The 24,526-nt window shown below is 55.4% G+C and overlaps 3 protein-coding genes across 8 annotated transcripts; 2 read left to right on the top strand and 1 right to left on the bottom strand.

Moving 5' to 3' along the window:
• Positions 1-238: 238 nt before the first annotated feature.
• On the top strand, positions 239-6,012 carry MYL11 (myosin light chain 11). Of its 3 annotated transcripts, XM_082714465.1 has the most exons (8): positions 512-685; positions 3,560-3,598; positions 4,236-4,331; positions 4,572-4,647; positions 4,839-4,943; positions 5,050-5,128; positions 5,684-5,732; positions 5,823-6,012. In XM_082714465.1, the coding sequence occupies exons 2-8, from the start codon at positions 3,596-3,598 to the stop codon at positions 5,925-5,927; spliced, it is 513 nt and encodes a 170-aa protein (XP_082570591.1). In that variant the 5' UTR covers positions 512-685; positions 3,560-3,595; the 3' UTR covers positions 5,928-6,012. The 3 variants fall into 3 exon arrangements, with proteins under 3 accessions (XP_082570592.1, XP_082570591.1, XP_082570593.1); XM_082714466.1 differs by lacking the exons at positions 512-685; positions 3,560-3,598 and adding an exon at positions 239-476; XM_082714467.1 differs by lacking the exon at positions 3,560-3,598.
• A 185-nt stretch (positions 6,013-6,197) lies between these two features.
• SEPTIN1 (septin 1) lies at positions 6,198-16,695 on the bottom strand. Of its 3 annotated transcripts, none has more exons than XM_082714413.1 (11): positions 16,515-16,695; positions 9,977-10,067; positions 9,778-9,864; positions 9,372-9,495; positions 8,943-9,077; positions 8,730-8,847; positions 7,771-7,872; positions 7,538-7,637; positions 7,153-7,318; positions 6,845-6,935; positions 6,198-6,739 (listed from the first exon to the last, which is right to left on the bottom strand). In XM_082714413.1, the coding sequence occupies exons 2-11, from the start codon at positions 9,984-9,986 to the stop codon at positions 6,653-6,655; spliced, it is 1,020 nt and encodes a 339-aa protein (XP_082570539.1). In that variant the 5' UTR covers positions 9,987-10,067; positions 16,515-16,695; the 3' UTR covers positions 6,198-6,652. The 3 variants fall into 3 exon arrangements, with proteins under 3 accessions (XP_082570539.1, XP_082570538.1, XP_082570540.1); XM_082714412.1 differs by lacking the exon at positions 16,515-16,695 and adding an exon at positions 10,243-10,304; XM_082714414.1 differs by lacking the exon at positions 16,515-16,695 and adding an exon at positions 10,172-10,244.
• Positions 16,696-17,168: 473 nt separating this feature from the next.
• On the top strand, positions 17,169-21,646 carry ZNF48 (zinc finger protein 48). Of its 2 annotated transcripts, XM_082714350.1 has the most exons (3): positions 17,169-17,421; positions 17,587-17,680; positions 19,034-21,646. In XM_082714350.1, exons 2-3 carry the CDS (start codon positions 17,602-17,604, stop codon positions 20,833-20,835), a joined length of 1,881 nt encoding a protein of 626 aa, XP_082570476.1. In that variant the 5' UTR covers positions 17,169-17,421; positions 17,587-17,601; the 3' UTR covers positions 20,836-21,646. The 2 variants fall into 2 exon arrangements, with proteins under 2 accessions (XP_082570476.1, XP_082570477.1); XM_082714351.1 differs by lacking the exons at positions 17,169-17,421; positions 17,587-17,680 and adding an exon at positions 17,950-18,573 and having other exon boundaries at positions 18,788-21,646.
• The last annotated feature ends 2,880 nt before the right edge of the window (positions 21,647-24,526 follow it).

Here is a 24,526-nt window from a genome sequence, read left to right as displayed (position 1 = left end):
CCGGCGTTTCGGCGTTTCACGCCTGCGCGCGGGCAGGCCCATCGCGCTCCTTTTTTTTTCTCCCGCCTCGTCAGAGGCTTTGGACGAATAATAGGAGAGAGGGAACTGGGCTTCTGCCAATGGTTGGAAGGGTGGGTGGGGTTGGCGGTGGGAAGGGGCTGGGTAATTTGGAAAGAGGAAATGGAGCGCAGGGCTAGAAGACCAATGAGAGGGCGAGCGAAGGCAGGAGGAGGCGGAACCAAAGGGATAACTAATCGAAAAGCGGGAAGCTGAACCTTCTGGCCAATGAAAGTGGCTAGAGGGTGAGTGACCGCGGGAGGAGGCGGGAGCTGCCGCTGGAAACAGTAAAAAGGGAGCCAATGAAAAGCGGGAGTCGGAGGAGGGCAAGTTGACAGACAGCGGTGAATCGGGGCGGTGACAGACAGCAACCGCAGTCAATAGGAAGAGCTGCGGAATGCTTCAGGTCTCCCAAGAAGGTCAAGAAGGAATGACAGCTGGGGGGGCGGGCCAGGTTTGCTATGAATTTGCATCGTCAGCCAATGAGCGTATTCCCTCGCTGAAGCGGCAGAGAGGGAAGATAGACGGCTGTCTCGGCCAATGGCAGCATCCAGAGGGTCGCGGCGCGGCCAGCAGGCGGTGCCCGCCCAGGGACATCGGTGACAGCCGGGGACAGGCGCAGGAGGAGGTGACAGTTGGGGACAGCGCCTAGAGTAGGCGGGGGCCGCGGACCTTCGAGCAGCCCTTAGCCAATAAGGAGGCCGTGCTGCTTGGCTTGAGTCCTCTGGGGGCTGCCATTCTCTGTCTCTCCAGTGAGCCCGGGGGGGCTTGGACTCACCCCGGGATGGAGAGCCGCAAGCCCTACCGACTAAACCAGCCAAGCGCCCCCGGGCTCCCATTCTGCATCCAGAGCCGCCTCACTCTGGTGGTGTGTGACGTCCCATCAGAGATCCACTGGCCTGATCAAGGAAGGACCCTCAACCTTCACGTTGTCTCTAATTTTCCTCTAGGCCCGCAACCAGCCTCAACATTCAAAGCCCAGACGACTATAACCAGAGCCCCCACATCCCCTAAGCGTCCCATCTCCCTGGATCCTCCGTTTCCTATAGGAATCCCAAGCCCTAAGTTCCTCTCCTCAGCAGCCCCCCGCCCCAATCTATCTCAGCTCCTCCCCAGAATCCAGGCTCTAATTCCTTGGACCTCATCCTCTCGATGCCCCCCACCCCCACATTGTAGTGGGTATCCTAGACCCCAAACCATGAACTCCTGTATCTGTGTTCTTATTCTTTGGGGGATCGGGGACCCATCAACTCCTCTTCCATCACCCCCACACCTCTTTATACTCTCATTTTCTGCTGAGATGCAGACCCCAATCTCATGAGCCCCCAGGCTACCATACATGACAAACACAGAGTCCTGACTTTAGGAGTCCCTCTTCTCTCTGACCCCCATCTCTTTGAGCCTCAGGGTTAGAGGTCCCCAATTTCCATAAAGGGTCCACCTCCTGAAAGTTCAGTCAGGCCTAGCTCCCAATGTCCCAGGCCCTCCTTGGTTTCTGAGTTCTCTTAGGCTACTCACTCCCAGCTCAGACCCAGATCCTGTGTATTTCCATTCAGTGTCTGGGTTAGATATACAGCTCCTGATCTGCTTCTCCTCAATTTCCTCCCTTTCCATGTGATCCATTTGACCTGAGCACTTCCTCCCTTCCCCTCTTTGGAGCTTATCTCCCCTCGCAGAACCCAGGATTAAGTGGGCTCCTCCCTGGGCCTAGACCCCCATGGTAACCATATAAGGTGAGACAGCTGTCGATTGACGCGGGGAGGAGCCAGTGTAGGAGGCCAAGGACAGCCGCTAAGTTTAGGGTGGCTCCTTCTCTTTTCTTGGAGGCAACAGGTGGCTGAGCCCCAGTGCCCAGAAAAGAAAATGTCTTAGAGACATCGGCATGAGCCTGGAGGAGGGCAAAGGGAGGAGGCACCTTCCTCAGGACACTGGGTCCTAGAGGGAGCAAGAGAAGGAGGAGATGGGTGTGCTTGCCAACCTTGGCCTCCTGGGGTTTCCTCACCACTGTTTCTGTGGGCGAGGGTACCTCAACGCCAGACAGTCAGCCGGGGTGGTTCCTGCCCGGAAGGGAGAGAAAGGAACCACTGGCCATCCCGACTGGGAGGAGGTGACCAACTAGTGTCCCTCTTGGTGCTCTGACCTCCTCTGAGTTCCAAATTTCCCAATAGGATCCAAGGAAATGATTATAGATGCATGTTAGATTGTGTTCTCCTGTTTCAAACTTTTCCAAGGTTGCCAAGGTCTCAGTCCTCAGCCCTCCCAGTCTCCAGCTTACACCCTCTGCTCCAGTCCCAACACCGTCCTGGCGACCTGTTTTTTCACTCCTCTAGGGCTTTGTCCGTCTGTGTCTCCGCTTAGTGCGCCTGCCCTTCCACTTTGACCTGACTCACTTCTCCTGGCCTTCATGAAGTCATCGCCTCCTCCCACACAGGGGCCCTGTACTTCTGTGCTCCTAATCGGCTATTATGTCATTTTCTCCCTTTATCTTGTCTCCACAGCTAGGCTGTACCTGCACCAAGGCAAAGCATAAGTATTAATTGGAATGACTATATTTCATGAAATTGTTTCCAAATAGCGTTCCTAGCCACAAGTTCTGTGGGATGGGGAAAACAGGGCCCCGGGAGCTGAAGCACCAAGCCCAGGATCACAGTGCAGGCTTTCTGCTCCGGGCAGTCTAGCCTCTTTCTCCCAAGTCATTCCATACTTGGCATCTTTTCTCGAAACATCCCCCCTGCCTCCACCAGAGGGGATATAGAAGACCGTCTTGATTCTTCAGCTTCCCCAGACCGCTGTCTCCCTTTCAATTCTACCAGCACCCCACACACATACACTTGACTGTGAACTCCCGCAATGGGAGTGGGAGCTGTGCTTGCCAAGGGGCACCCATGAAGCACAGCCCAGTGCCTGGCATACTCTAAGTCCTCAGTAATTTTGCTGGCTTTCAATCTGGATAGAGTGCCTGGCTGGCTCAGTTGGTTAGAGCATGCAATTCTTGATTTCTGGGTTGTAAGTTTGAGCCCCACACTGGGTGAAGAGATGACCTAAAAATAAAAATCTTTTTTAAAAAAAATACAAATACATGGAAACAGAAAAATGTTAATTTCCAAACAAGGAGTGTTTTAGACATAAATAAATAAATAAATAAATAAATATGGACTCATCCCACTCAGGGGTGCAGGGGCCTGTTTGATCATTCTCCCAGTACTGTACCTCACTTTGGTTCCTCTCTGAACTCTGGCACATTTGAGCCCCCTGGGAAAGAGAACATCCTTTCCTGCCCAGGTCCTAGGGAGACATGCATCCCGAGACCCACTCCCTCCTCCCTTCCTGGGCTCCAGCTGCTGCCGGCCCTCCAAGAAAGGAGAGGCCCTGAGCTGGGCTATTTTGGTAACTGGGGTGGGCACCCACAAGGCTAAGGTTACCCTGGTATGTTGAGGGCTCCCTGGGGCAGGACTATATAACCCCAGAGGGACAGGCAGAGGCTGACTCTGCTCCTTTCCAGCCAGAGCCACAGCCTTGCCCCCAGGAGACTGAAGACATGGTAAGAATCCCCCAGCCCCTACCCGGATCCCTCTGACCTCAAGGCAGCCTCACTTTTTAAAAGAAAGTAGCCAATTCCCAGTCCAGTAAGAGGAAACAGATGAATCCTCTCTTTCTTGGCATTGTTAATGAGGAGCATACAGAACCATGGTCTAAATCTGCTTAAGTCTGCCCAGGATCATCTGCCCAGACTGTCCACACACAGGAGACCCATCGCTCTCAATGCGTGCTCCATAGCTTCCTGCACCCCCCCTTCCTAAAACCCTCTGGGATCAGTCAGGCAAGGACTCCAACTCCCATTTTATTAATAACAGAGCAGAGATTCAGACAGGCTGAGTGAGTAGATCAGGGTCACACAGCGAGTCTGGGACTCAGAGAAGGCAAGCTCAGGGCACTGAGAAGGGGATTTGCTGAGTCCCACTTGTTGGGAAGGATGGAGGATACGAATGTGGGGTTGCACCAAAGCATGTCCCCTCAGCAAAGAGGTCATAAGGCGGGGAAAGCCTAAAGCCAGAAGCGTTGCTTTTAAAAAATGACTCAACTCAAAGAACCCCGAATCTAATCCGTTGCCTCCAAAGAGGAGGAGGCATTAGCTCATGGACCCCTTTGCCCACTCCTCACCCCCACCCCAACCCCAGGCACCCAAGAAGGCCAAGAGAAGGGCAGTGGCAGAAGGCGGAAGCTCCAATGTCTTCTCCATGTTTGACCAGACTCAGATCCAGGAGTTCAAGGAGGTGAGTAAGGGGAGGAGGGAGACTGAAGACTGACCCCCTGCCGCCCCTCCCCCCAATACTGCCTCCCCGGAATGTGCACCTGTTTGGGGGGAGGGGAAGGGCTTAGAACTCCCTGCTCCCCTTCGCATTTGGCATGCAAGGGAACAGCTGGCTGGGGACCAGAATCTGATCTGCCTGGGGTAAAGATGCTGAAGCCTGGCCATGGGGCACCTAACCTCTCCTTGCCCCTGCCTTCCACAGGCCTTCACGGTAATCGACCAGAACCGGGATGGCATTATTGACAAGGAGGATCTGCGGGACACCTTCGCGGCCATGGGTGAGCCCCTTATCCCACCTGTAAAAGGCTTCCGAGTACCGGGAATTCAGAAGCCTTGGGTTTCAGCCCTACGGGCTCCACGCTGGGCCTCAGTCCACCCAGACGAAAAATGGGTGGGATGATCTGAATTTATGGGAAGGATCAACCCTTGGCCATGGGAGCCCACACCAGCTTCCCCCACCCTGCTCCAGGGCGCCTCAATGTGAAGAATGAGGAGCTAGACGCCATGATGAAGGAAGCCAGTGGCCCCATCAACTTCACCGTCTTCCTGACCATGTTTGGGGAGAAGCTCAAAGGTGAATGAGGTGTCCAGGGCCTGAGCCCCCCGCTGCCTCTCCCCAGACTTTTCAGGGACAGACCCTCCAGCGACTCTTCAGCTTCATGTGCCTTCTGATCCTCCAGGTGCCGACCCTGAGGACGTGATCACTGGCGCCTTCAAGGTCCTGGACCCTGAGGGGAAGGGCACCATCAAGAAGCAGTTGTAAGTGACCCCTCCAGCTTCTCTGGCACACAAAGCCTCCTTAAATTCTTTCTTTCTTTTTTTTTTTTAAGTTTTTGTTTGTTTGTTTGTTTTTATTTTGTTTGTTTGTTTTTTTTAGATGTTATTTGTTTGAGAGCGAGTGAGCATGGGGGCAGTGGGGATAGGGAGAAAGGGAGAAGCATGCTCCCTGCTGAGCTGGGCTCCATCCCAGGATCCCAGGATCCCAGGATCATGACTTGGGCCGAAGGCAGCTGCTTAGCAGACTTAACCCAGGTGCCCAAGCCTCCTTAAATTCTTACCAGATGTTAGGTATGATGGAGGGGCTACGGGAAAAATTAGGACCGTGGAAATGGGCAATAGGATTACATCTTCACAGCACATATAGGAGGGGAAGAGCAAACACTCGGAGGCCAGACTCTTTGGAAGACCAGTGAGGGATCTAGCGTGACTTCGGTTTTCAAGCTGATACTAGGAATGGCGACCAGATGAGGTGGGAGGGAGTGGAGAGGAACCACGAAGCCCGATCTCAACTCCCCGTATGTCCCCTCTCTCCAGCCTGGAGGAATTGCTCACCACGCAGTGTGACCGCTTCTCCCAGGAAGAGGTGAGCAGGGGAGGGGGCCCGGGGGAAGCAGAGGGAAGGGGGAGGGCAGCAGACAGAACCCGTCGGAGTCGCCCCTACATCTTTCCCCAGATCAGGAACATGTGGGCAGCCTTCCCCCCCGACGTGGGAGGCAACGTAGACTACAAGAACATCTGCTACGTCATCACGCATGGTGACGCCAAGGACCAGGAGTAGGGGACCCTGTTAGGCCTCCGCTGGCCAATGCCTTGCAGCCACCCGATCCCGACTCTAATAAAACTAAACTGGTCTCTGTTTCTTAGCGGTGGCGCCTTCAGTGAGTTTGTGGGCGGGGGGCTCCGGGGGGACAGCGGGGCTGAAATACCGCCCGGCAGGAAGCCAGCGCCCGAGTGAATGATTCGTGGCCCAGAGGTCTGGGTGGGGCGGCTCCGTTCCACCCGCTACACCCGCCACTTACTCCCGCTGGGAAAGGAAGACTCGCGTGGCCTCCGGGAAACTGCTTTTATTTTGTATTATTTAAGATCTACCGATTTATTAGAGAAAGCGCGCGAGCAAGGCGGGGGGAGCCGTGCAGAGGGAGGGAGAGAGAGAGAATATCTAGCAGACTCCCCGCTGAACAGGGAGCCCAGGGCCGCTAGATCCCGGACCCTGAGGTCGTGACCTGAGCCGAGATTAAGGGTCCCACACCGATCAGCCTGAGCCACCCCATCCCTGAAATTGCTTTACTGAAGTCACAACTTGATGGAAAAGCGGCGGGGAGGGGCCAGGGGCGGGGCTGGGGGCTGGGGCGGGGCCAAAGGCGGGGCTACAGACTGGGGACTGGGCAAATCCGCCCGCCCGCGAGCCGCCTGCCGGGGCGGGCCTCTCGGGCTGGGGCTCCAGGATTGGTCAGGAGACCGGCTGAAGGCGGAGCCGAGGCGGGGCGGGGCGGGGCGGGGTCCTCAGAGAGCGTCCGACTGCTCGCCCGGAGTCTGGCTCTGCTGCATCTGGGCCTGCATCTTCTCCAGCATCTCTTGCATGCGGCGCAGCTGTACGGGGGCAAGATGGTGGGCGTGGGGTCGGGGAGGCCAGAGAGGGACTTCGAAGAGGACTTGGGGCCTTGGGGGAAGGGGGGAAGAGAGATCCTTGCTCACCTCTTCGTCTTTCTCGCGGATCAACTTCTCGGTGTCTGCCAGAGGCAGCATGGGCAGCGGGATCTCTGTGGCGCTCTGGCGGGAGAGCTTACTGGGGTCCGGGGGGGGGGGGGACAGGGAATCAAGGGCGGGACACTCCGCTGTGGGTCGCAGGAGCGAGGCGGGGCGTGGGGCGAGGTTGGGGTCTAGGAGGCGCAAGCAACGTGGGCGGGGAAGGATTCTGGGAGAGTGGTCTGGGGGGTGAAGGCCGGTCCGGGACTGTGAGGGCCGGAACTTGGGAGCCCCTGGGACTCAGGTCGGGCTCTCACCTACGACTGGCCCGATCACGAGCCCCAGGCCGGGCCAGGCTCTGCAGGCAGCGGGCCCGGTAGCCCTCGTAGAGCAGATCGTGGGTCACCTCCTTCAGGTCCTGCAGGTGGGTCTGCACCAGCATCCGTCGCAGGTTCAGGAAGTCGCAGTGATGTGGGTTCTCCACTGCGGGGCGGACCGGCGAGCGTCAGGAAGCTTTGAGTCCAGCCCTACTGGCCGGGTCGGGTCTGCCCCGAGTCCTGACCCCCGCTCTAGGTGAGGGTTTGAAGTCCGAGGACCCCTCTTTTGGCTCTTAGGACTCCCGACTTCATGTGTTGGGTGCGGTTGACTCAGAGGCGTTCTGGGCTCCCTGTTGGCCTCACAAGTCGCGCCCACCATACTCACCCTCCACTGTACCCCAGGAGTAGCGACGTCCCCTCACCGGACGGGTCCCGCTGTCTCTCACAACCTCACAGGAACCAACCACTGCGAAAGGGATGCTTTCCTGGAAGGCAGGAGTCGGGGATCGCCGTTGGAACACGCCACCCCCCCCCACACCCCGCCGACACTTAATGTCAGCCTCCACCTCCACATCCGCCTCCCTCGCTTCTTTGAGCCTTCCTCCTCTGCCTCTGCACCTTCATTTCTGCATCCTGCCTCTTGAAGTCTTCATCCTCATCAGAGTCACAATCAGGGAACTGGTAGATGTTGATTTCCTCCTCTTTCAGCTGGTCCCGGATCTAGAAGCAGACATGCACAGACGGTGAGAAACAGAGAGGCGGTGAGCGGCAGACATTGCTTGGCTGGACCCAGTGAGACACAGGTCCCCGGTGGTCAGAGACAGAGAGGAAGACATGAAAGAGATGGTAACATACAGGATGCCCCAAACCAAAATCTCAGAGGGGCGCCTGGCAGGCTCAGTCAGTAGAGCTTGTGACTCTTGATCTCAGGGTTCTGAGTTTGAGCCCCACATTGGGTGTAGAGATGACTTAAAATCTTGGGGCGCTTGGTTGGCTCAGTGGGTTAAGCATCCAGCTTGCTTTCAGCTCACGCCTTCATCTCAGGGTCGTGAGTTCAAGCTCCGTGTTGGGCTCCACGCTCGGCGTGGAGCCTACTTAAAAAAATAAATAAAAATAAGAAATAATCTTAAAAATAAATCTCAGACAATGAGAGAGATATAGATGGTGAAAAAGAGACAAAGACACCCTAACAGGGGTGACTGAGGCCTGGAAAGATTGTAATATGAGGGAGACACCAAAGGCCCTGGACAGAGAGGCCTAAGCAGAAAGAGTGGGAGGGGCCTCTGAAGTCACAAGGTGAGTCATTCTCCCAGGGCTGGAGGGATGTCAGGAGTCATCAAGTCTTTGCTGCCACCCTCAAATAGGCCTTAGCCAAGTATCCAGTCTGGGGATTGTATTCGGGCCTCCAGGGACACTGCTCCTTCAGCCTTCCTTGGAAACTTTCTCCCACAGTCTAGCTTGACCTGTTAGGCTTCCCAAAGGCAATCCCAAGATCAAAGAAGTCAAAGCCGAGCTCAGATGTGATAATGACTTCTGGCTTCACATGGGGCAAAGCAACCAGAGGTCACCAGACATACCTTCTGCTTGAGGGCCTGGGTTTCCTTCGGCATCAGGGCATCTGCTTTGCCAATGACCGGGATGATGTTGACCTTTTCGTGCACTGCCCGGAGGAAGGCCACGTCTAGGGGCCGGAGCCTGCATGGAGAGATCGGTCAGGGCTCAGCCTTAGGCCACAGAAACCCTCCCTGCCCCTCCCCAAATACCCCCACCCCCCAGGGTGTCCCCCAGACCCTCGGCCAAAGGGGGAGATGAAGTAGAGGCAGCAGTGAACACGGGAATCCTGAATGTTCTTCCGGTTCAGGCCGCTCTCATCCCTCAGATACTGCTCGAATTGCTCCTCGATGTAGCGCACCACAGGCTGCCAGCTGGGGTGTGGGGCGAGGGAGCCCAGTCAGAGAAGAGCGGCTGCAGGGCCAGGAAGGGGCAAGGAAGCCAGGACTATGGGGGTGGGCACTAGTGTCTTGGGCTCCAACCAAAGACATCGGAGAGATCAGCGGGGTGTAGGCCGATGTGGGAAGCACGGGCACTCCGGGCCACGTGGCCCCCAGTGGCAGCCCCCGCCTTCTGGGAAGGGCAAGGGCAGAGCGGACCAGCCCTGGAGTCTTCACAGAGCAGCCACATCAGGCAGCTTGGTCCCCGCTCCTTCCCCGGCTCCTCACCAGTCTGAGCAATCCACGGAGTCCCCAAAGCCAGGTGTGTCCACCACCGTCAGCTTCACCTTAATACCCCCCTCCTCGATCTCCACACCCCGGCGCTCAATGGTCAGCGTTTGTGTCAAGCGAGCTGTGGGGATGGGGAGAGGCCAGGGGGCCGGGTAAGGGTCTGAGCCGGGACTGATGTCCCTTCTCAGAATCACAGTTTTTAGATCTTCCTGAAAAATTTGTGAAAATCACAAATTTTCATTTTTCCCTTCTCAGAATCACCCATTTTTCAGGGGAGTCTCAGAGAAAAGCAACGAGCTGCCCAAGTCCCCAGAAGGTCAGGGGAAGAGCCAAATGAAGAGAAAGAGAGCACAGCCTGGGGGTGGGAGAGACAGAGTCCCTGGGGAGGACAGGAGGGTCTTACCACTGGCCTCTGGCAGTTGCCGGTCCTCGTAGAGATTGGTGAGAAACAGGCTGTTGATGAGGGTGGATTTTCCCAGGCCTGACTCCCCTGTAGACAAGACAGACCCTCCCACCTGGTCAGGGGAGGGGACAGCCCGGGTCTCTGGAGGAAGCCCACTCCCAGGCCCCACCACTGGTCCCCTGTCCAAAACCCATCAGACCTGCTACCATGAGTGTGAAGTCAAAACCCTTCTTGACGGACTTGCGGTGCAGCTGGTTGGGGAGGGCGGCGAACCCCACATATTCCTTGTCCTGTTGGTGGGAGGGCACACGGTATGAGGCTGCTGGGAGCGGCAGGCAGGGCCCCCAGGATAACCTGCCCTTGCGGGAGAGAAGTCAGTCTACTGTGGCTTGACCTGAGCCTGGCTACTTTGGGGGTTGGGGGCTGAGGGCAGAGATGCCTGTATTCTGGGGCAGGAGGACTCACCATGACCCTGCTGGCTGTCGCTGCACCTGTTGTCTCTCCCCACTTCCTCTGGTGGGGCAGGAAGTTGAGTGTGGCAAATGAGGGGGCGGGCAGTGTAGGAAGCCGAGATGCTCGAACGGGTGGGGAAAGCCAAGACCAAGAATACCTGGAGTTCTCACTTCCTGGATCCCTTTGGCTCTCCCCCCATGGGAGGCTTTGGCACCTCAGTTTTCTGCACACCCTTATTCCGAGCCCCTACTGTAGCCCCATCACCCTGGTGGGAGGGAGGGGTGTAGGCAGAGAGGAAGGAAGCAGATTGGTGTCTCTAACAAGTGAGATGAAGGCTTGGACTGGGATGGTTAAAAAAAAAAAGTTCCCAGGGTCTAAGTGGACCAAAAGTCATAAAAGGATTAGAGATGGAGGGGGCTATCAATTCGGGCAACTGATTCTTTTTCTTTTTTTCATGCAATTGATTTTTTTTTTTAAAGATTTTATTTATTCCTTTGGGGAAAGAGAGAGCACTCTACATGTGAACAGGGGAGGACGGGAAAGGAGAGGGGCAGAGGGAGAGAAGCAGACCCCCAGCTAAGCAGGGAGCTCACCTTGGGGCTTGATCCCAGGACCTTGAGATCATGACATAAGCTAAAGGCAGACACTTAACCGCTGAGTCCTCAGAGACCCCTTTGTGCAACTGATTTTTTTTTTTAAGGTTTTTTAATTATTTATTTGACACAGAGAGAGAGAGAGAGAGAGATCACAAGTAGGCAGAGAGGCAGGCAGAGAGTTGGGGGGAAGCAGGCTCCCCGCTGAGCAGAGAGCCCAATATGGGGCTCGATCCCAGGACCCTGAGACCATGACCTGAGCTGAAGGCAGAGGCTTAATGCACTGAGCCACACAGGCGTCCCTGTGCAACCGATTCTTCAAAGGACTTCAAGTCTTTGGACACCACTGCCAGACACACCTTCCATTAGAATCCTGGCCAAGGCATTCCCCTGATGTAGCTCCTTCAGGGCCTTCCCAGTAATTTCAGAATTAACTCCGAGTTCTGACCTGGCAGCCAGAGCTTTCCACATCTGACCTCATCAACCGTCCCTCACTCCTCCTTGGAGAGCGCCCACCTCCCTCACTCTGTCCACACTGAGCTTTTCCTTCTGCTCTTCCAGATCTTTCAAGGGTTTGGTTCCAAGATCTCTTTTTGCTCCTCTAGGAAATCTTGCCCAGTTATGCCAGGAACAGTTGTTTTCCCTCCTCCAAACTCTCTAACACCTTCCACAGACCTCTCCCCAATGCTAGCATTTGTTCCTCTGGTTATCTTTTCTGCTGGCTGAGCTTTCTGAGGTCATGGACCATGTCCTCTCTTCATTTCTACATCCTCAGGGTCTTGCCCTGGGCCTACCACAAAGCAGTGTGGGGAAGTAATGTCCTAGATGAATGTGTGCATGAAGTAATGAGTGAATGAAGTTGGTCATGGCCCAAGGCTAGCAAAACATGTAAAAGGAACCATGCTTTGGAGGCAGAAAGCTCTGCAAACCTCAGTTCTCCCACTTATTATGGGACCTTGGGTGAGTCACTGCCTCTCTAAACTCCATTTTTCTCCTGGTAGAATGAAATATACACATTTCCACCTGGTTTTCAGGACTCCCGAGAGGTTTTGAATGCCATGAGCTTTGGAGTCCGATCAGCTGTATACATGAGCCCCTTATGAACTGCAGGCTTTAACCTTTATGAACTGAGTCACCTCTCTGAACCTCTAAGGCTAGTCTCCTCCTAGGGCCTCGAAGGCCTGGCTGGAGCTCCATCGTGTCTGCTGCTCCAACCTCATTTCTTTCTCCACTCCTTGTGGTTCTACTTATTATTTTCCTGTTCCCCACTTTTGTGGGCTCACTTATGTGTCCCCCCCCCATGCCCCAGTCCCAAATTCATATGCTGGAGCTCTAACCCTCAATGTGACTTGGAAAGAGGGCCTTTAAGAAGATAATTGAGGGGGCACCTGGGTGGGTCAGTTGTTAAGCGTCTGCCTTCAGCTCCGGTCATGATCCCAGGGTCCTGGGATCGAGTCCTGCATCGGGCTCCCTGCTCAACGGGAAGCCTGCTTCTCTCTCTCCCACTCCCCCTGCTTGTGTTCCCTCTCTCGTGTTCTCTGTCAAATAAATAAATAAATAAAATCTAAAAAAGAAGAAGGTAATTGAGGTTAAATGAAGTTGTAGGGACCCCTGATCCCATAGGTCTGGTGTCCTTATAAGAAGAGACACCTGTGATCTCTGCAGATGAAAGGCCACATGACCACATAAAGCCACTGTGAGGAGGAGCTCCCACAGAATGCTAGTTACTGCGAGCATGACTTGAGCGGAGGGCTATGACAGTGTCACCATCCCAAACCTAGTGACTGCTCCATGCTGAGGATCCAAACAGGGACTCAAGAGTTTTGGCCCTCTGGGGAGACGGAGACAGCCACCCGTAAGTGCCACAGAGCGCGGGTGCTAAAAATGTCGTGCAACAAGGAGATAAACAGAGGACTTGGAGAAGCCAAGGGAAGGGATAATTATAACCCTCCTCACTCCACCGCAGCCCTTCCTCCTGTATTTCTTATCAAGCTGAGCAGGCCTAAGGTCTTAATTAAAACACGGAGCTCCTCCCCTCTGGGGGACACAAGTATGATGGACCTTTGACCTGCACTGGTTTAAACTGTGCAGGTGGGGGCACTTAGATGAAGACTTTTTTCCCCCTATAAATGTATTTTCTCGTATGGTTTTCTTTCTTCCTTCCTTTCTTTATTTAAAGAGCTTATTTAGGGGCGCCTGGGTGGCTCAGTGGGTTAAAGCCTCTGCCTTCGGCTCAGGTCATGATCCCAGGGTCCTGGGATCGAGCCCCTCATCGGGCTCTCTGCTCTGTGGGGAGCCTGCTTCCTCCTCTCTCTCTCTCTGCCTGCCTCTCTGCCTACTTGTGATCTCTGTCAAATAAATAAATAAAATATTTTTAAAAAATAAAATAAAGAGCTTATTTATTTATTTGACAGAGAGACACAGCAAGAGAGGGAGCACAAGCAATGGGAGTGGGAGAGGGAGAAGCAGACTCCCCGGGGAGCAGGGAGCCCAACGCGGGGCTTCATTCCAGGACCCCAGGATCATCACCCGAGCCAAAGCATAACCAACTGAACCACCCAGGTGCCCCATTGTTAATTTATTTTTAAAGAGATTTCATTTACAGGGGTGCCTGGGTGGCTCAGTCAAGTATCTGCCTTTGGCTCAGGTTATGATCCCTGGATCCAGCTGGGACAGAGCTGCTTCCATGATTTGGCTATTGTAGATAACGCTGCTATGAAAGTCAGGGTGCAGGTATCCCTTTGAACTAATGTTGTTGTATTCTTTGGGTAAATCCCTGGTAATGCGATTGCTGGGTTGTAGGGTAGCTCTATTTTTAACCTCTTGAGGAACCTCCATACTGTTTTCCACAGTGGTGGTACCAGTTTGCCTTCCCACCAACAGTACACGAGGGTTCCCTCTTCTCTGCATCCTCGTCAAGAACTGTTTCTTGTACAGTTGATTTCAGCCATTCTGACAGGTGTGAGGGGAAACCTCCTCGTAGTTTGTTTGTTTTATATTTTATTTGTTTATTTATTTGACAGACAGCGATCACAAGTAGGAAGAGAGAGAAAGGGGGAAGCAGGCTCCCTGCTGAGCAGAGAGCCTGATCAAGCCCTGGGGCTCGATCCCAGGGCCCTGGGATCATGACCTGCACTAAAGGCAGAGGCTTTAATCCACTGAGCCATCCAGGCGCCCTTCATTGTCGTTTAGATTTGCATTTCCCTGATGATCAGGGATGTTGAGCATCTTTTCATGTATCTGTTGGTCACCCGCATTATCATTTCTATAGGTGTTGGTACTTGGATTGACTCCGGTTTTACTCAGTTGACGAACAATGCTGGCCTGGGTTGGTCATGTTTGTGGAGCCATCATTGTGTACTTGTCCGATGGTTTCCTTAGGCCTTTCTGTAAGAGGAATTACTGAGTCAAAGGAAGTCACGTATTTGAGGCGTTTGTGCCTGTTAACAAATTGCCCTACAGAAAAGGCTCCTGGGGGCGCCTGGGTGGCTCACTGGGTTAAAGCCTCTGCCTTAGGCTCAGGTCATGATCCCAGGGTCCTGAGATTGAGCCCCGAGTCGGGCTCTCTGCTGAGCAGGGAGCCTGTTTCCTCCTCTCTCTCTCTTCCTGCCTGTCTGCCTACTTGCGATCTCTGTCTGTCAAATAAATATTTAAAAATCTTTAAAAAAAGAAAAAGAAAAGGCTCTTGGCTTGTAGAGATAACATGAATTACGGGGGGCACAATATTCCATTTACACACTTACTACTCCAGTGAATTATGTCCATTCATTCATGCAGTAAGTTTTGGGGCCTGTTCAGAGAAAAATCCTACCTTGAGAGTCCTATGGAGGAATATATAGTAGATAGACATCTTCGCATTTAATCATCTGGATTAGTTCTTTTTCATCTTGCCACCAACCTTATATTTCCAGCAGGCATCTCTAGATGGGGGGGTCTCTAGATCTCTAGATGGGGGCTTCTGCACCTTTGGACCCAATAACTCCACGCTTTCTCTTCCCAAAGTCAAAGGTAGCTCTGTGAGGAGTGTGGCGTGCGGGCTGGCCACACTTCAGGGGAAGGTTCCTCCACGAGGGGCTAGCTCTCTGTCGTTTGGTACCCTCTTATCTCTGTTTTCCAGCTCAAGTGCCTGGCACTTGTTGGGGCTCCAGGAAATGTTTGTGGAACAAATGAATAAACATACTGTTCTATCTTCAGTTTCCACTGCTTTCCAATTATGTGAACTCATGACACATTAAAACACAACTATTCTGTCTTTCTCTCAGAGAATAGGTCTTAACCATCTTTGGATCTCAAACTTCTAGCACATAGTAGGTTTTCAATTAGTGTGTAGGCAGGGGTTCATTTCATTCCCTCTGCCTGGAGTTCAGTCAAACCCCGCTTCAACCTGCTCTGGACTTGGCAGAAATCGGAGCTGTTCTGAAAGGTTTAGCTAAAAAATGCCAGTTTCTTTCTTGGTTGCTCCAGCCAAAAGAGTAAAAGCTAATATTTTTGGCTAAGCACTTTATACATAGAACACATGTGAATTCCTAACCACTCAAGTTGGCTATTATCATCCCCATTTTACAGGTTAGAAAACAGAAGAAATCTCCCCAGGGTCAAACAGTAAAAAATGACAAGGTCAGGAATCAGACTGCAGGAATGGCCTTAAAGACAGAGTCCACAGCCACCAACTCGACATCTCTCTCCACTCCCATCATATTTTTCTCATCAGGTTGGTAGAGAATCTGGCTTATCACCCGAACATCTCCATATTCTACTGGACCAAGAGCTTCCTGAGTTCCTTAGTATTTTCAGCGTGTAGACCGTGTCTAGATATTGGTTGGTGATCCCTAAGTATGTGCTGATTGATTTGTGGTTCTGGTTTCGGTCAGTGTCTAACATCCATGCACACCAGGCACCCAGAACCATGCAGACTCATTCCCACAGCTTAGAATTCTCCCTGCTCTCCCACACTGTCTCGTAGCAGTACATGGAACTGTCTCATGCCCTCACAATTCTTTTATTATTATTCATTTGAGAGAGGTAGACACAGATGGAGAGAGAGAGAGCACAAGCAGGGGAGAGGCAGAGGGAATAGGAGAAGCAGACTCCCCCCCTGAGCTGGGAACCCAACAGGAGGCTTGATCCCAGGACCTGGAGATCATGACCTGAGCCCAAGGCAGACGCTTCACCATCTGAGCCACCCAGACGCCCCTCACAATTCTTTCTTTTTCATGATTGGTGTGCTTACCACATGGAACCATCCAAGGACAAATCTTACATGTGTTTCATCTCTTTGTCCCACACTCTTGGCTTAGCATTAAGGTGCTAATTAAATGTGAATTAATAATACAAACCTCAGTCACCCCTCCCTATCATCAGATCATCAAGGGACACTTCCAGGCACTCCCCTCTTCCCCAAAGGCAAGCTTGCTCAGAGCGCAGATGCCCGGGAACACAGACCCAGCCATGGCAGCCGGCAGCCGGTGGCTGCACCAAGCTGGGAATCAGGGTTTAATGTTTTTAGGTTCTCCCTGGGTTTGGCCTCTGTAGGTCTGCTGACCTGTCCCCTAGTCTCCCCGAGGGCTCTTTCTTTGTGTCCCTATCTCTTTGTCTCCGCCTGTTTCACTGTCCTTTGTTCCTCTGCCTCTTGGCCTGCTTCTCTCCGGATTCCCTCCGTTTTCTTACAGTTTCTCCGACTGCGCTTCGTACCGATCTCTCAGGTTTCTACATCCCTTTGTCTCCGGCGGCCAGTCTCTTGCTCCTGTATTTTTAGGCCGCCGCAGTCTCCCCCTCTCTGCCTTTGTCTCCCCTCTGACTCGGGGCTCTTGGGCTGCGACTTTAGGGGTCTCTGGCTCAGGGGCTCCGCTCCGCGACCGTCTCGCCGCCGTGGCTCTGGAGCCCGCCTCCACCCCCGGGCGGCCGCTCGGGCCTCGGTCGGCCCTAGCCCGGCCCCTCCCCACTCCCCACTCCACCCCCGGCCCGCGGCCCCTCGGACCGGCCCCGCTTTGTTTCCTGCGTCTCGGCGCCCCGCCCCCGCCCCGTCCGGGGTCTCCGCCGCCCGCCGCCGCCCTTTGTTTGGCGCGGTCTCTGCCCCGGCCTCTCCCCGGGTCAGTCCTCGGATCTCTCTTTGTGTCTCCGGCCCGGGGTGGCCGGCGCCGTCGGCCAGCCCCGGAGGTCGGCGCCGGGGGCCCGGCCCAGCGACCCTTAGGCGGCGTCTCCGGCCCGCCCGCCGGTCCAGCCCAGGAGGTACAGAGTTAATACCACCGAGTTCGGGCCGCCGTCCGCGGCTTAGAGTAGCCCCGTCCGCGGCTCGCGGGCTCCCGCCGGCCACCGAGCTCCGGAGGACGCGGGCGGCCCCGCCGGCGCGCGGCCCCGCCCAGGTCCTAGAGTGGCTCCGCGAGGACCGGCGCTTCCGCTTCCCGTCCCCGCCCCCGGCGGCCGCCCCCGGGACGCCTGGCTCCGAGCCCCCTCCCCGTCTGGCGCGGAGCCCGCATCCCGGGGCCGCCGGCGGCTCGGGCGGCGGAGCCCGGCCCGGGAGCCCGCGAGGGTGTTGGGGTGACACGGCCGGAGGCGCCCGGGAGGCGGAGGGGGCGCTGCGGGCCGGAAGGAGCAGCAGGTGCAGGGGCGGCCGGCGGCGCGGGCGGGGGTCCCCGGGAGCCGCGCCCCGCACCTCGGACCCGGCCGCTGCCCGGGGCGCGCGGTGGCCGGCAGAGGGCAGCGGCAGGGCGCCGCGGGCCGCACATGGCTGTGTGACCGCGGGATTGTCTGTCCCCTTGCGCAGGGCGGCGTGCGGGCGATGGAGCGCGCGGTGGAGCCCTGGGGCCCGGATCTCCGGGGCGCAGAGGAGAGGGAGCAGCTGCGAGGCGCCCGCACAGGTGAGGGCCGGGGCGGGTGCGCCGCCAGCGGCAGGTCAAGGCCGGGAGGGGACTCCGGGGGCCGGGCTGTGTCTGGCCGAGACCCAGCAAAATCGGACTTGAACTGTGCTTCCAGGGGGAGGGGGAGGGGGGAGAAGAGCCGAGGTCCAGGAGCCGCCGTTTCTGAGCACCTCCTGTGCGCCAGACCGTGAGGGGCTCCGTCTCGAGGGCTCTCCCGGCTCCTCGACGAGCATCCCCAGCCTCGCTGCCTCTGCCCTACTTCAGGCCTCGTTCGATCTCATCCTGACCGTCGCAACTGCCTCCCCACATCCCTGTTCTCTTCAGCGGTGCACTCAGCGGCCACGTTGATCCAAGTCTAGATTTAATCCTGTTTCCCTTCTCAGAAACCTTCCCTAGCTCCCTTCTGCCTACTAATCAAAAGCCTAGTGTTCGATCTAGGCCTTACGTGCTTAATCGAGTCCCAACATCCCTCTCCAGCTTTATCTTCCATTCCTCTCCATGGTTTACTCTTTTCTTTTGTTGTGAAAGCGTGGCCCTGTCTCCTTAGTTCCTCTCTCTCCTGTGACAGCAGTTATTCCGAGCCCACAATTCTAATTATTTGTGCTTCATCGTCTCTCTCCTACCAACCCTATGCATTTTGAGGGACAGGCATGTGTCTGGGTCCTCTCAGGTGCACGCAAGATGATTGAAGTAATAAATTACAGGATGGGCTAATAGAAGAAGATATAATAGAAATAGCAAATACTAGGTTTTCCAAATACAGTATAATGTGGTTAATACAGGCTTGGGAATTAGAACTGAGTTAGAAACGTGGCTTTGCTACTTTCTAACCTTTATAACCTTGAGCAAGTAACTTAAATTCTCTGAGTCTTCCTGTCTATAAAAACGGAGTAGTAACCATATTTTTTTTTTAAAGATTTTATTTTTTTATTTGACAGAGAGAGATCACAAGTAGGCAGAGAGGCAGGCAGAGAGAGAGAGAGGAGGAAGCAGGCTCCCTGTGGAGCAGAGAGCCTGATGCGGGGCTCGATCCCAGGACCCTGAGATCATGACCTGAGCCGAAGGCAGTGGCTTAACCCACTGAGCCACCCAGGCGCCCCGGAGTAGTAACCATATTATCTCGTAGCATCGTTTGCAAGGATTCAGGGGTGCCTAGTTGGGTGACTGGCACACGTTAAGGCCATTACCATTGTTAAGGAGAGGCAGCAATAATAAGTTGCAGAAGTTCAGAGGAGAGAGAGGGAAAGCATACTGTGACCGCAGATTGCCAAGGAAGCCTTGCTGGGGAAATTGTTATCAAAGATAGGGGCTGAGCCAAAGGGCAGGGTCTATTGGTCCCTTTTCTTTCCCCAGGTATAGGGAGTGAGAATGTGGAGATTTCTCAGCCGGATGAGTTTGAACATACCCCACAGGAGGATGACTTGGGGTTCAAGGAAGAGGAAGATTTGGCCCCAGGTCATGAAGTAGGAAATGCCTCTCTCAAACCTGAAGGCATCCAGACCTGGGATGACTTGTGGGTCCAGAGAGAGGGACCAGGAAAACCTCAGGCTCGGGACAGAGGTCCCCGGCTCCTGGGAGAGCCACGTTGGGGCCAGGCTAGTGATCGGGCTGCTGTGTGTGGTGAGTGTGGCAAGAGTTTTCGGCAGATGTCAGATCTGGTAAAACACCAGCGGACCCATACAGGGGAGAAGCCCTACAAGTGTGGGGTCTGTGGCAAGGGCTTTGGGGATAGCTCTGCCCGTATAAAACATCAGCGAACTCATAGTGGTGAGAAGTCCTACAGAGCCCGACCACCAGCCCAAGGCCCCCCAAAGATTCCTCGGTCCAGGATCCCAGCTGGTGAACGCCCCACAATCTGCGGCGAGTGTGGCAAGAGCTTCCGGCAGAGTTCTGACCTGGTGAAACACCAGCGGACACATACGGGTGAGAAGCCCTACAAGTGTGGCATCTGTGGCAAGGGCTTTGGTGACAGTTCTGCTCGCATAAAGCACCAGCGGACACACCGGGGGGAGCAGCCTCCCCGGCCCGTGGTGCCCAGACGGCAGCCTTCTCGAGCGGCCACGGCAGCCACCCAGGGACCCAGGGCCCAGGACAAGCCGTATATCTGCACCGATTGTGGCAAAAGATTTGTGCTCAGCTGCAGCCTTCTGAGCCACCAGCGCAGTCACTTGGGGCCCAAACCCTTTGGCTGTGACGTGTGTGGAAAGGAGTTTGCCCGGGGCTCAGACCTGGTGAAGCACCTGCGGGTGCACACAGGAGAGAAGCCCTACCTGTGCCCTGAGTGTGGCAAGGGCTTCGCTGACAGCTCTGCCCGGGTCAAACACCTCCGCACCCACAGTGGGGAGAGGCCTCACGCCTGCCCAGAATGTGACCGCACCTTCAGCCTCAGCTCTACCCTTCTCCGCCACCGCCTCACTCACATGGAGCCCCAGGATTTCAGCTTCCCAGGCTACCCCCTGGCCCCCCTGATCCCCAGCCCACCCCCCAGCTCAAGCCCACCCCCACCTCCCCTTGGCACGAGCCCCCCGCTGACACCTCGAAGCCCTTCACATTCAGGTGATGGGCCGTTTGGCCTGCCTGGCTTGGAGCCAGAGCCCGGGGGGCCCCAAGCTGGGGAGCCTCCCCCACCACTGGCAGGGGACAAGCCCCACAAGTGCCCTGAGTGTGGCAAGGGCTTCCGCCGAAGCTCGGACCTAGTGAAACACCATCGCGTGCACACAGGGGAGAAGCCCTACCTCTGTCCCGAGTGCGGCAAGGGTTTTGCTGACAGCTCAGCCCGAGTCAAGCACCTCCGTACCCACCGTGGTGAACGGGCTCGGCCACACGCACCATCCACTCTCCTGAGGCCACACAACCCCCCTGGCCCGGCCCCCACAGCCCCTCGACCCCGAGCCCGAGCCCAGCCCTCCGGACCCAGCCAGCCCCATGTGTGTGGCTTCTGTGGGAAGGAATTCCCCCGGAGCTCAGATCTGGTCAAACACAGGCGAACACACACCGGGGAGAAGCCATATAAATGCGCAGAGTGTGGCAAAGGTTTTGGGGACAGTTCTGCCCGCATCAAGCACCAGCGTGGGCACTTGGTTCTGAGGCCCTTTGGGACAGGGGATGGTCGGGCAAGGCCCCTCAAGGAGGAGCCGCCCACGGGACTGGAGTGATGGGGTCCAGGGAAGGTGGAAGCCCAGGAGACCAAAGGGAGGGTGTCTGCTGCTGAAGCAGAGACTAAAGGGCCGGGGAGGTGGTGGGAGGGAGGAGGAGGGGAGGAAGTGGGAGAAAGGAGTGAATAGATAGAAATAGAGATTGGAGACAATGACCTTGAAGCTCAGGAAACTGTCCTGGCTGGGCTCAGTCAGGACCTTGACGGTATGGTCTATACCCCCAGCTTCTAGAACACTGCCTCATATTCTGAATAGTGTAGGCACTCAATACTTATTGAATGAATAAACTGGCCTTAGCCTGAGGGCCCTAAAAAACTAAATTCTGCTGCCTCTTAACCTGTTAAGAATTGATCCCACCCAACTTTGCCTCTAGGTGACCAGCACCCTGGCCAGCACCAAACAGGGTTGTTTTGACTTTATGAGCCACAGCAGTGAGACTTCAGGAGTTTGGGGGTGATAGGCAGGGGGCATCTTGAACCTTCTGATGGGAAGAGTATTGCTAAGTGGATTGCAGTATGCAGTCTCCGGCCACTAGACATGGTCTTAGCCAGGAAGGGTGCTGTTGGACAGCCCAGACCTTCCTGCCCTGGAGAACCCCAACCAGCCCTCACACCTGGACGCTGGCCGAATAGACCAGAAACAGCAGGAGGAGCAGTCATACACTCGATGCCAAGCCCAGGTCCCGGTGGATGGCAGCAGAGACAAAGCGGCTGGGTGAGGGCAGGACTGGAGGGAGGAGAGGCCAGGGAAGCTCCAAGGCGGGCAGCCACGTCTCCGTGTATCTCCTCGCCAATAAACCTTCTCGTCTGAAGCGTGGACTCTGCTTGTGCGTGTGTGCGGGGAGGGGTAGGGGACGGTGGCAGAGCCTCACCACGCCTGAAGCCATGGGCAGACTCGTGAGGGTCCCCTGCCCGCTTCGAGCCGGCCAAATAAAGCAGCTGGAAGAGTCAGCCGCTTTCCAGCGGGTTGGAATCAACGGCCACCGGGGCTGTCAGCGGATGCCCCAGACCTGCGTTCTGGCTGTCCACAGGCGCCCCTACGTCACAACGTCCAGCGCGACCCCTAAAAGGAAAAACACTCGGCGCCCCGGGGGGTGGCGGGGGGTGGGAGTGGGGGGAGGAGTCGATCGGGGAGCGCCGTTGCTATGGCGACAGGTGGGGGAGGGAGAAACGCGGGGGTCGGTCTAGTTCAGGCGCGGAGGTCGCCCCACTGAGGCTCTGCCTACGGGGACACCCCGCCTCCCTGAGACCCTTTTTTTTTTTTTTTTTTGCGAGAAGCAGGTCATTTGCTTAGTCCAAAAGGAGGGCAAAGGGGCTGCCTCTTTCTCTCCCGGAAAAAGCAGCCCTATTTTCCCAGCGACCCATGCGTCATCCAGAGCAAGACCCACTCCCCAGCTTTTTCCGAGGGGGGCGCCAGTCGGAAAGGAAGGAAAGAGGAACCGACCCGACTGGCCAGGGACAAAAATAAGTAAAGACGCGGATGGTTCACCCATCTAGGGCACCGAGTGCAAGCCCGCCCGCAACTTCACGCGCTGGGCGTCGGGGCTGCTCTCCGTGGGGTCCGCGCACCGAAGCTCTCGCGAGATCTTAGCCACGGCCCGGGCTGCCCCAGAAACCGCGGAGGCCGCCCGCTGCGCTCCCGCTGCGCTCCCCGCCCCCGCCGAGCTCCGCGCGCTCGGAACGCGGCGTTCGGGCCTGGGGTCCTCGGCGCCTTCGGTCCTCAGGGGCGCACGCACCACAGGCCTGAACGGAGGCCTTCGGGGGCGCCTGGCAGGTCGCCGCTGCTGGTTTGCGTGTTTCCCCGCCCTCGATCCTGCAGCGATCTTCGTAAAATTAATCTGCGTGTGTCGCTCCCTGTTCGAAACCCTGTCGGAGCTCCGTCTGTCTCCTCTGGAAAATGCAACCCCTTGGCATCCAGGTTGGCATTCAAGGTCTTGCGTTGGTGTGGTTTCAGCCCTGTGCCTCCTGGTTATCGCTTCTTTCCCTTGGGATGCTCAGTCCCTCCGCCACCCCACCCCGGCCCGTTCAGCTCTCCAAGTCAGACCACTTCAAGCACTGCTTGCTCCCCGAAGCCCTCCCTGGACCTCCAGCCCGAGTTAGAATCTCCTTCTTCTGAACACCCGAAGCACGGGGAACGGCTTGAGGATGGTTACCGGCTGCGTGCGGGCTGTGGGGTGCCGAGGGGGGCACAGTCTCTGGCCTCAGCTTCTATGCAGAAGACAGACGTTGGCCAAATAACTACAAGTGTAGCAAGGGCTATGCAGGAAGAACGCTACGGAAGGGAGTCCTGCCTGATCCCAGGGCCTCTCCAAAGAAGTGGCAGCTATGTTTACCCCACGGATGACTCGGACTAAGCCAAGAAAGGAGGAGTAAGGGGTGGTATAGGAGCGGGAGGCGTCTAGGCAGAGAGAAGAGGTTGCTCCCAAGTCCTTGGGCATTCAAGAACTGAAGGAAGGTTCTAACGGATCTGAACTCAAACAGTGAAATGGCCCAGCAGGAGCCTGGAACACAATAGGCCTCACTAAATACTTTGGTTCTCAGTGTCCTTGGACCATGTTATGGTCTTCACAAGAGTTTACCGTCCCACAAGCTGCTGCCTCCTTGTCAATATGGCAAACTCCCACTCATCTTTGAAGGTCCTTCACATTTCTCTCCTCAGAGAAGCCCGCCCCGATGACCACTCCCTTCCCAAGGGATTATTGTTATTCACTCATCTTAATATCTGCCAGAACATTTATAGACCTACTGCTTTTCCTTCCATACATATATATTTATATTTATTCATATAAAATATGTATTTTAAGTGCAATCATTTTGCTAGACTATGAGATTCTCAAGAACAGAAACTGAGTCTGAGTTCAGGTATATACTTGCACATGTTTGTAGAACAAGTGGACAGAAGTCCTTTTCTTTTCCAAGAATCTATTCCAAAGCCCTCCTCTGGCAGGACACCCTTCCAGGGGTGACTTTTCACTGTTCCCGGCTGAGTTTTCTCACTGATTGAATCAGGGCAAGCCTTTTGCTAGGACCGGGGTTCTAGGCATAACCTGGTCCCTTCACACATCTCATCCATCTCTCATGTTACACTTCCCCTTACTAACTCACTTGGCTCCGGCCGCACAAACCTTTCTGTTCCTCAAATATGCCAAGCTTATTCTCACCTTAGGCCTTTGCAGGTTTTTTTTTTTTTTTTTTTTTTTTTTAATTTTAAAGGCTTTATTTATTTGGCAGAGAGAGAGAGAGATCACGAGTAGGCACAGAGGCAGGTAGAGAGAGAGGAGGAAGCAGGCTCCCCGCTGAGCAGAGAGCCCAGTGTGGGGCTCCACCCCAGGACTCTGAGACCATGACTTGAGCGGAAGGCAGAGGCTTAACCCACTGAGCCATGCAGGTGCCCCATGGCCTTTGCAGTTTTGTCTAGAACACTTTTCCTCCAGATTTTCACATGCCTAATCCTTTCTCATCATTCCAGATTCATCTCAAGTATTATTTTCTGAGATGCCTTCCCTACACACATGAAAGAAGCCTCCAAGGGGCGCCTGGGTGGCTCAGTTGGTTAAGCGTCTGACTCCTGATTTCAGTTCAGATCATGATCTCAGGGTCTTGAGATCAAGCCTAGCGTCGGGCTCCATGCTCAGCAAAGGGTCTGCCTCAGTTTCTCTCCTTTTCCCTCTCCCTCCTTCCCCTGACTCTCT

This window comes from Mustela nivalis (genome assembly GCF_964662115.1).
Source record: "Mustela nivalis genome assembly, chromosome: 19".
In the NCBI taxonomy this organism is placed as follows: domain Eukaryota; kingdom Metazoa; phylum Chordata; class Mammalia; order Carnivora; family Mustelidae; genus Mustela; species Mustela nivalis.
Note: the sequence above shows the minus strand (reverse complement) of the source record. Positions and strands in the feature narration are given on the sequence as shown.